At 38.3% G+C, this 11,001-nt stretch overlaps 1 protein-coding gene across 2 annotated transcripts in view; it reads left to right on the top strand.

The window, feature by feature from the left end:
- The window catches only part of RAD17 (RAD17 checkpoint clamp loader component), a 30,262-nt gene that overhangs the window by 399 nt on the left and 18,862 nt on the right, over positions 1–11,001 (top strand). The window contains exons 1-4 of one of the 2 annotated variants that reach the window (XM_080925797.1): positions 66–187; positions 1,100–1,202; positions 4,252–4,506; positions 5,572–5,655. In XM_080925797.1, coding sequence (XP_080781923.1) covers positions 1,161–1,202; positions 4,252–4,506; positions 5,572–5,655 — 381 coding nt within the window. In that variant the 5' untranslated portion in view covers positions 66–187; positions 1,100–1,160. Of the gene's footprint in view, positions 1–65; positions 188–1,099; positions 1,203–4,251; positions 4,507–5,571; positions 5,656–11,001 lie in introns of those variants that run through there. The other variant, XM_080925798.1, reaches the window with a different exon arrangement.

The following is an 11,001-nucleotide window of genomic DNA, read 5'->3' as shown; positions in this document are numbered from 1 at the left end:
TCGCTCGCTTGCCGGCCCCGCCCCTCTGGCTGCGTCGCGGAAGCGCCGTCAGTAAGGAAGGTCCCCAGGAGGCGGGCCACCCTAGAAGCCTGCAGCTAAGCTCGGAGGGCTGGGCGGCTACCTTTCCACAGGACAGCCTGGGCTCCATCACGTTTTTCCGCCCGCGAGGGGACGCAGCTCCCAGAAAGTAAGGACGCCGCCGCTTCCGCTTTTCTTATTAATGTCCTAGAGGCGTGAGGCCAGCTTCGTCTTCACGCCTACCTGACCTGTCCTCCCGACCCGCCCTCCAATATGGACTAGTGTAGAATGTAGGTGACGAGCCCTGGCCTGGAGCCATGGTGTGAGGTGTCAACTCCGTTCGCTGTTGATTGCAGAAACACCTAGGACTGACGTGTGAGCTTTGTGTCCCTGTCCCCTGAGCATTGTGAGAGGTGGAGGTGGGTCAGCTAGGGGTAGTCTTGAAGTTCTTTATCTCCTGCGTATTTCACGAGCCTGGTGTCAGAGACAGTTGTTTGTTTATCCAAGGGAGTGATTGTCAGTCTTGTTTTCAAAGAGCCCTGACCTTTGAGCATCTTTCTTAAGCAGACGATTTGTGTCTTAATCCTAAATGACAAGGGAACGTTATTAGCTTGTGGGCTTGTGTGTACCTACAACTCTAAAATAGACCAGCGAACCTTCCAATATAATAGGTTTATCCAAAGTGATTGATGAATCTGACTTCATTGTGTTTTTTCCTTTTTTAAAAAATTGTCCACTATATAATTTGCAATATAATATGAAATACGAATTTTGGCATTAATATGCTTATATGGGATTAGTTTTTCTTTATAATATAAGGTAAATCCACAAATATGTGGATTTTATGTTTTATTCATCGAGTTTATATGAAAAGCTTTTATTTATATTACACCACCCCACCACAAATAGATTATCTGATAAAATTATAATTTTTATAAAATTTAAAATTTACTTAAGGGTTTTACCATCTTTTTTTTGAGCCCATATTACGTGGTTAATTATGTATCTTGATATTGATTACTATTAATCCTCTACTCACAGTTTTTGCTAATTTGAAGTGTTTTTCTTTTTTCCCTCCAAGGTGATTATACTTCAACACACTTTAAATTGTATGCTACTGATGGGAACTGTTAAAGTTTATAATGTCAGAAACTTTCCTTAGACCAAAGGTGTCTTCCACAAAGGTATGATATACATAAAATGGCTTAAAGAGAACCACAAAAGTTTGTTTGTTCTCAGTGCCTTGTGCCTGTCAAAGTAGTGATGGGCCAATGTGTGTTGTAACTGGTGATCTGAAGTCTGGTAAGCTGCAAAACAACTATAATTATGAAAAGTCTCCCTTTTTTCTCTCTTTTTCTTTTTTAATTTTTCAAAAGTTTCTCTTTGTAGATCTTGGAACTCACTTTTGTTTTTAAGAGTTATTAATTTTATTTATGAGTACACTGTCACTGTCTTCAGACACACCAGAAAAGGGCATCAGATCCCATTACAGATGGTTGTGAGCCACCATGTGGTTACTGGGATTTAAACTCAGGACCTCTGGAAGAGCAGTCAGTGCTCAACTGCTGAGCCATCTCTCCAGCACTTGGAAAACTTACTCTTTAGATCAGACTGGCTTTTGCCTCCTGAGTGCTGGGATTAAGGGCTCAAACCACTATGTCTAGCTTTGTAAAAAACATTTGTAATCGCAGTTACAAAGAGTAAACACTCTTGAAAAGATATGTATATTGTTGTTGGTTAGCTTAACCACAGGCTCTCTCTGATGTTCAGTGTGTTATTTTTCAGCAGGATAGGAATTGTGAGGGAGTCCAGACTCATGCAAGGGAGCTGAGAGCTTTTTCCCTAAGGGGGACTCTAATTATTATTATTATTTTTTTTTATTTCAAGCAAATTTTATAACTTTGCTGTTTTTTTTTCTCATGGTAGATGGAAGTAAGAAATAAAACTACAAAATTATAAATAACATAAATCTATATTGTCTTCAGAAGGTTTAATATAAAACTATTTGCATGTACTTTTAAATATAGCAGAAAGAAAATAATTAGAACAACATTGCCAATTCTTTGACAAAGAAAAAATGAATCAGGTGGCTATGACAGCATTTTTTTTTCTGTACATCTTTTTTCTTCTACTTCTGATAATATTTCTGACCCTCTGACCAAAGGGTAAAATGCGAATTAGATTGATAAAATAGTTATCAACCCACATTTTTTCCCCATAAATCTTATTTTTATTTCTAGTTTTGGAGTCTATCTCTGAGAGGAACATTATCTAACAAGGAGTTTACAACTGTAATTAAGTCCCCCCCTTTGCTAATATTCTTCTCCGCCCCTCCCTTCTTCCCTTCCCTCTCGACATCTTGCTGAGCCTTGAAGAAAGTGTATTCTTGCTTCTTCCTTAATAGTCAGGAAAATTTTAAAAGCCAGGTGACATGTTAGATTTTTCTAGATTTAAAAGAAGTAGATTTAAAAGTATTAAAATCTACTTTTGGGGTGCTGGAGAAATGGCTCAGCAGCTAAGAGCTCTTCCAGAGGACCGGGGTTCAATTCCCAGCATTTATATGACAAGTCACAACTGTTAAGTCCAGTTCCAGTGGGTCTGACACCCTCATGCAGACATATATACAGGCAAAACACCATGCACATTTAAAAATGTAGTTTTAGACTTTTGTTTGTTTGATTTGAGGCAGGTTTTCCTCATGTAGACCAGGCTATCCTCAAACCTGCTGCTGCCCCTCTTGTCTCTGTTCTCAAATGCTAGACTTAAAAGCTGTGCTGCCATGCCCAGACATTTAGAATATTTCATTATCTGAAAAACCTTTTTAGTGCTGTTATTTCAAGTTAAAATTGCTCAATTCGCCTTTTTATATGTATTTATAAAATTTTTATTTATTCATTTTGATTTTAAGATTTCTTTTGTCTATTTTATGTATGTGAGTGCACTGTCACTGTCTTCAGACACACCAGAAGAGGGCATCAGATTCCATAACAGATGGTTGTGAGCCACCATGTGGTTGCTGGGTTTTGAACTCAGGACCTCTGGAAGAGCAGTCAGTGCTTTTAACTGCTGAGCCAACTCTCCAGCCCTCATTTTGATTTTTTTAAGACAGGATTTCTCTGTAGTCCTAGGTCTTCTAGAACTTGCTTTGTAGACAAGGCTGGCCTTGAACTAAGAGATTTTCCTCCTGCCTCTCCCTCCCAGATAATGGGACTAAAGGTGTGTACCACCACCACAAAGAAAAGAAAGTTCTAGAGAGAGCTGTGGTGAGATTAGCAGTTTCTATGTACTAGAACACGTGGACTTTCCTGTTCTGATGGCTCCAATATTCTTGCCCTAGACAGCTCCAGGAAAAAGACATCACCTTCCCCTGTCTCATCTATTGAAGTGTTGGTTGCTTAGTGCACTGAAAAGAAATACAATGTAGTCATAATCACCAGGATCAGCATCAGGATTCTTCACCTTTATTTTAACAGAGTTAGATGTGGGTATGGTGGCACATGCCTTTAATCAGAGACAGAAGCAGGATCACTGAGTTTGAAGCTAGCCTGGTCTACAGAGTGAGTTCCAGGACAGCCAGGGCTACATAGAGAAACACTGTCTCAAAAAAAATTTTTTTTTGATATGGATTATTTAAATGTATAAAGTGGCTCTTAGTTTGTGAATATTTGTGTGTGTGTGCACATGTGATGTGACTGTGTAGGCCAGATTATCACTGTCTTCCTCAATCACTATCTGCCTCTGATAGAGTTTCTCACTGAACAGGGAATCTACCCGGACTAGACTGGCTTGCTATTGGGAGTCTTCATATTTCTGCTTCCCCATCCATACTGGTATCACATGAATATGTGCCACACATGTATTTTTACTTAAAGGTCAGATTTAAGTCATCATGCTGCCATGTTCCCAACCCAGTTTGTGAGTGTAAATTGGTATTTGTTTCTCCATGCTTGAGGGTTGAGCCAGGCCCTCAGGCATTGATAGGTAAATGCTGTACTGCTTAGCCATGTCTTGCAATATTTACATTTTTTCATTCTTTTTTTTTTTTTTGGTATGGTTGTTTTGGCCACGTGTGTATGTGGACCACATGTGAACGTGACCCTGTTTCAAAAATCTTGGCTAAGTGGATAAACAGTTTGCAGAACTTTTAAGCGTTACAGTCATATTCTAAAGTAGTTCAGTTACAGAGGGAATAGATGTAAAAACAGTAGTAATTGTAGTTTTGTTTCTTCTCAGGTAACAGACTGGGTAGATCCATCATTTGATGACTTTTCAGCAAACACTGCTGTCACCACCATCACCACTTCATCTTTAAGTTTGACTAACTCCAGTCACAGAAGAAAATATTTGCCCTCCACATTAGAAAGTAACAGATTGCCAGCTAGAAAAAGAGGAAGGCTGTCTTTGGAACAGACTAATGGTCTAGAAACGTCAAAAGAACATCTGTCTGACAATGAGCCATGGGTGGATAAATATAAACCAGAAACTCAGGTATGCACTGAATAACATACAAACATGTTTGCAGTTTTTAGGATGGATGAACATGGATAACAACATTTTCAGAGTTTTATTTTTAAGAATCTGTTTTAGTTTGATGTGGTACCCCACACATTTAATTCCATCACTCAGAAGCCTGGTCAACCTAGTGAGTTCAAGGCCAGTCTTACCTACATAGCAAGTTCCCAGAAAGCCAGGGCTATATAGAGAGACCCAGTCACAAAATAAATAAGTAAAATGTAGTAGAGAAGAAAAAACAGTATTTTGTACTTTTTCTACCAAGTTATTCTGTAGTTGTAGCATCTTTTCTCAGTCTTTAATTTAACCCTAGACTAGAATTTACAAATGCTATACTTTTTTTCTGTTTCTTCTCCAAAATATATTGCTGGATTTTTTAGAAGTTTCATGATAAACAGAAGTACAAAAAATTGCCATGCAGTATATCAGCATGAAAATAGGGTTTTTCCATAATAGTATAAAAATTAAGGGGCTGGGGAGATGCCTCAACAGTTAAGAGCACTGACTGCTTTTCCAGAGGACCCAGGTGCCATTTTAAACACCCATGGGATAGTTAACAACGTCTATAACTACAGTTCCAGAGGATCTGATGCCCTCTGAGTGTACCACAAATACTCTTTGACATAAAGTATAAAACATAAATAAACATAAAAAGCTTAATAACAAAGCATAAATAAATAAATAAAATATAATCAAAAGACTCTATTATTATAGCATAACATATTACTGTTTTACAGACTTTTTAAAATTTATTCATTTTTTATGTGAGTGTTTTGCCTGCATGCACACCATTTGTGTGCTGGTCCCACAGAGGTGGAGAGTATTGGATCCTCTGGAACTAGAGTTACAGATGACTATGACTCACCATGTAGTTACAGGTAATCAACTAGGTTGTCTGGAAGAGTAGCAAGTGCTTTTAACTGTTGGGCTGTCTCTTCAGCCCGTTTTGTAACTTTTTTGTTCACTAAAATGTTCATATTAAAAGCTGCTGACAGGCTAAAAATGTTTTGAAATACTTTTAATCTCAAGTTTTTGTCTTAGCATGAACTTGCTGTACATAAAAAGAAAATTGAAGAAGTTGAAACCTGGTTAAAAGCTCAGGTCTTAGAAGTGAAGCCAAAACAGGTAAGTAGATGCATTTAAAATATTTAGCATCATTTGTTCTCTGAGTTATAAGATGTTAATCTTATTTTTCTTCTTTTTTGAGACAAAGTCTCACTATATAGTCCTGGCTGGCCAGGATGGTCTCAGACTGACAAGAGATCTGTCTGCTTCTGTCTTCAGAATGCTGGGGTTAAAGATTGGCTCATTCTATAGCCCAGATTTCCCTGGAACTGATTGTACCCTAGGGTGATCTTTATGATGATCCTTCTGCCTCATTCAAGTTGTGGGATTGTAAACATGAGCCATCATGCCTGGCAAGAAGCTAGTTTTTTATGATCACTTTGTTTCTACATCTTCATATTACTTCAACAAAAACTTCCTGATTTGTTATTTCCAACCTCTCTAAAAGCCTCCTAGAGGGGCCAGGAGATGGTTCAAAGAATTGGAGAACTTGAATTCAGTCCTTGGGTACCACATGTTAGAACAACAGAATCAGTTCCTACAGTTGTCCTTTGACATCATCTTGTGCCACACTCCTGCCTCCCCACAGCAAGTACCTAAATGGATGTCATTTGTTTAAAAAAAAAAAAAAAAAAAAACTCCAAGACTTGAAAGTTTCCTTATGTCCCAACGTCAGCCTAAAGCATGTAGTAAGCCAATGGGGTGCTAGTGTTTTTAGCATCTCCTTATTTCACAGTAAAGCCAGCAGTCAGTGTACACAGTAGTGGTTTAAAAAACACCAACTATATCTGGAAACAGTCCTCATTGATGTTAACTTGACGTTTTTGTCTCACTTCCTTATTCCACAATTATTCTTAGCCCCTCCTTAAAAGGTAGAATATTTTCTCTTCCTCTTTAGAACCTTTGAGCACATAGGAAAATAGAAGCATTCATATCTCTACAATATAGCCCTCCTTTTTTTGTAAGTTCTGTATATTAAAACTGACTCTGAGTGGTGCTGGTGGCATACATCTTTAATCTTAGCAGTCATGAGGTAGAGTCAGGAGGATCCTTATAAATTCAAGGCCAGCCTGGTCTACAGAGTGAGTTCAGGACAGTCAAGGCTACACAGAGAAACTGTCTCAAAGAAAGGAGAAGAAAATATTGATATATACTATAACATGCATGAAGCAAAACAAAATTCTGGCATTTTAGTTAGATGTGTTAGTGCACACCTTTAATGCCAGTACTCAAGAGTAAGAGTCTAGGTGAATCTCTTAAGTTCCAGACCAGCCATGACTAACATAGTTGAAGCCCTATCTCAAAACAACAGAAACCCTGGCATTTCAGCCAGACTTGAGATTGTACATGTACCTCACCATAACCTTTTGGTTTTTGTTTTGTTTGGTTTTATATATATATATATTTTTTTGAGTGCTCTGCGTCTCACTTTAAACTTTTATTCCTAATTTATTATATATACCATATTCTCCTTTTTAAAACTTACAGTATGCAGTGCTACCTGCCCTCAAAATTCTTTCTGCAGCTGCTATGTTTCATTTAGAACTTAAATAAGAACCAGGCAATGCATTTGATTGCTGTGTCTCTTAGTCTTTGTTTCTTTATCTTTTAGTTTTTCTCTCAGTATAAGACATTGACTCAGTTGAAGAGATCAGACCTGTTGATAGCAAGAGCCTCATACTTGGATTTGTGTATGTTAGCTTGTTTTCTCTGACAGTGTGTCCTGCATTTTTATTTTTCAAAACTTATGTTTTCCTCAGAGATGACCTCATTCTATTATCCAGGTTAGACTCAAACTCCTAGGCTTAAATATTCTCACTTCAGCCTCCTGAGTAGCTAGATGTATAGGCTTTATTAGATTGTTATGAGTCTGTGCCATGATGGATGTTGTAGATTATAATGTATTAGAAAGTAAATGGTTCTACTTTTTTGTTTGCTCTTTGGTTTTTCTTTGCCATGCTAGGGTCAACCATTGTCTTAATCAGCCAGGTAGGTACTCTACCACTGAGCTACATCCTCACAGCTTTGTTGTTGCTGGAGTTGGGATTTCATTGCATTCCCCAGAGAGGTTCGAATTCCTGGGCTCGTGAATCTCAGTTCCTCAGTACATGTTCTGCAGCCATGATCCTAGCACCAAGCTTCTCCTGCTGTGTTTGATATCTACTTTGGTCACTGCAGTAGGGAAAATAGTCTGACACATTCATTATAGACTGTCTTCCTCTCAGCTTTCACATAGACTTTGGGGAGAAGCTTTGGTGGCATCTGAATGCTCAGTTCCTCAGTAATCTGTTGTTTTTAACACAGTCTCAGTTGTTCAATTTAACCAGTAAAGACTCAGGAGCCAGATGCTTGAGTGAAAGCCTGCTAACTCAGGAAAGCAGAGAAAGCACCCGCTGACTTTTCCCTCATCTGACACCGCAAAAGGAAAAGGAAGCTCTCTAGGCTGTCTCAAAAACCCTCAAACTGAATGTCCCTCCTCTTACTTTCTGTGCATCTGTGTTATCTGTCTTCCTGACTTCCTTCCGCTTTCCATGATTTTTTCCTGTGTTCATTCCCTGGCAACTGGTTGCTTGCCTCTTGACCTATGTAATTCTGTTTACAATCATCAGAAAGCTCTTGGATTAAAGATAGGGCTGAGCTACACCACAGTTAGAAACAGGTTTTCCCAGTAAATAACATAATCTCAGGGCTCACAGTGTGATCAAATATCCTGCAGCAGTGATCATATATGTTTTAGAGTACATTTTCAGACTGTTCCTGAATCACTAATTTGGATTATAAAATGGCTACTTTCAAAATATTTTATTTTTATAATTATTAGCAGATGGCTTTCTATAAAAGTCTGCTATCACTAGTTAAGGCTGTCTACTTACTTTAAAATATAGTTCCCATTGGAAAATCAGGATAGATTTAAAAGTCTTACCCTTTAATTTTTCAAATAAAGATTTATTTTTATTTTATGTGCATTAGTGTTTTGCCTGATTGCATATGTGTACATTATATGTGTGCTAGGGTAGCCAAAGAGGCTAGAGGAGGCATCAGTCCTCAGGAACTGGGGTTGTAGACAGTTGTCACCCACCATGTAGTTAATGAGAATGGAACCCAGGTCCCCTGGAAGATAATTCAGTGCTTTTAACCATGGAGACATCTCTCCAGCCCACCTTTAAGTTTTTAAATAGACTTATAAAGACATTGTAAGTTCATAGCACATCTCAAAGATTCCTATACCCTGTGCCCTATTCATATTTCCCACTAAGTGGTACATTTGTAAGTTAATATTGATGAGCTTCCATTGACCTGTCTTTAACAGGTCGCATCATTTTTTACATTAGGGCTTCCTTTTAATTTTCAACTTCAAAGTGAAAAGGTTGATGTTTTAGTTGTTTAGAAAGGAACAGATTCTCCTTATTCTTGCTTGTGGTACTGTACAAGGGCTTGGTCCTAGAGACAACCTGCCCCCATTTTAAAGTTTGAGGCATGGTCTCACCTCGTAGCCTGTGCTGGCCTGGAGCTGTGTATGTAATTCAGACTGGCCTTGAACTCACAGCTGTTCTTCCAACTCAACCTTCTAGCTGTTGGGATTATAGGTAAGAGCAACCAATCCTGGCTCTGATGTACCTCTTATTTCAAAGGCTTTTAAGGTTTGGTTTTGGTCATCTTCCTAACCACAGTTAATAGTTTAGATTGGTCAGAGTCTGCTTTATCTTCTCACTCCGGACTCTCTTATTACTAGAGTGCATTCCCCCCCCCCCTTTTTTGTTTTTGTTTTTTTCTTTTTTTGAGATAGGACTTCTCTATGTAGCCTTGACCATCCTGAAACTTGTTTATAGGCATGGCTGACCTCAAACTCAGAAATCAGCCTGCCTCTGCCTTCCAAGGGTTTTGGGTTAGGGTTAAGATTAGGTTAGCTCGATTGAAGGTGTATGCCTCCATAGCTGGCTAAAGTACACACACACACACACACTCTCTCTCTCTCTCTCTCTCTCTCTCTCTCTCTCTATATATATATATATATATATATATATATATATAGTTTTGTTTATTTAATTTTACTTCATGTGCATTGGTGTTTTGCCTGCATATATGTCAGTGTGAGGTTTTCGGATCCTGAGGTTATAGACAGCAGTGAGCTTCCATGTGTGTGTTGGGAATTGAACCCAGGTTCTCTAGAAAAGCTTTTGTGCTTTTGACCACTGAGCCATCTCTCAAGCCCTACAGTGCACCCTTAATACCCCTATTATAGCTTAAACTTACATAAATATTATTGTTATTATTCTATTAGATGGGTAAAATTGGGCACGTATATACATTTATAAGTATGAGAAGTATTTTATTCATTTTTATGATAGTGTTGGGTATTGAACCCAAGGCCTTGTGCATGTATTTGATAAAAGTTTCAATGACACTAGTAATTGCAAGACATTCTTTAAAAAAAAATCACTTGGAAATTTCTAGATTTATTATGATTAAACTTAAATTACCTTAAATTTTTGACAAGGGCCTGGAAAGAGATTGTTTAGTGTTTAATTGCATTTGTTACTCTTTCAGAAGACTTAAGTTTGGTTGTGGTTGCTAGCACTCAAATCAAGCACTTGACAAACTGCTGTTAACTCCAGTTCCAGGGGATCTTCTGGCCTCTGTGGGCACATAGACATATGACACTTAAAATATTGGGGGAAAAAAATCTTGCTATAATTATCCCCAAATTTCTGATTTTAATTCTTCCTTCTCTGTGGGAATTTTTTTTTTGAGGGGTGGGGGTTAAGTCAGGGTTTTACTGGTTAGCCCTGGGTGTCTTGGCTCTGTAGACCAGGTTGGCCTTGAACTCAGAAACCTTGCCTTTGTCTCCTGTGTGTTGGCATTAAAGGTGGGTACCACCACCAACTCACTAAATTTTAATTTTTCATGCTATCTTTACTTCAAAATATGGTAAAGCAACCAGGCATGGTGGCACAGACCTTTAATCTCAGGTCTCTGAGGCCAGCCAGGACCATAGTGAGGCTATGTCTCCACCAAACCGAAGGGGGAAAATGGTAAAGCTGTGTTACAATTAGATGATGAAGTGGTATTCAGCTTTGAGATTCTGGTGAGAAATTAACTTTCTGATTCTCTTACTGGAAACAAAAGTTTTGTAATGTGGTTCTGCTTATGTTTTAGAGAATAGACCCCAACATTTCACGAGAAAAACATGTGTCTCCCACACACAGCTTCCTTTTTAGTCTAATTGATCTGTTTGAATTAATCAGTTCTTGTTATTCACACTAGCTATGCTTTGTAAAGTTGCTCAGTTAGAAAATACCACCTGTTACCCTGTTAAAAATACAGGAGTATATATCTGTAAAGCCTCCTGTCAGAATACTTTTGTCAGCCCTTGAATCATTTTGTTCTGCTCTTGCAGGGTTTTGG

The sequence above is a fragment of the Micromys minutus genome (assembly GCF_963924665.1).
Source record: "Micromys minutus genome assembly, chromosome: 11".
NCBI classification, from domain to species: domain Eukaryota; kingdom Metazoa; phylum Chordata; class Mammalia; order Rodentia; family Muridae; genus Micromys; species Micromys minutus.
The sequence above is the reverse complement of the archived record's forward strand: the minus strand, read 5'-3'. Positions and strand labels throughout refer to the sequence as shown.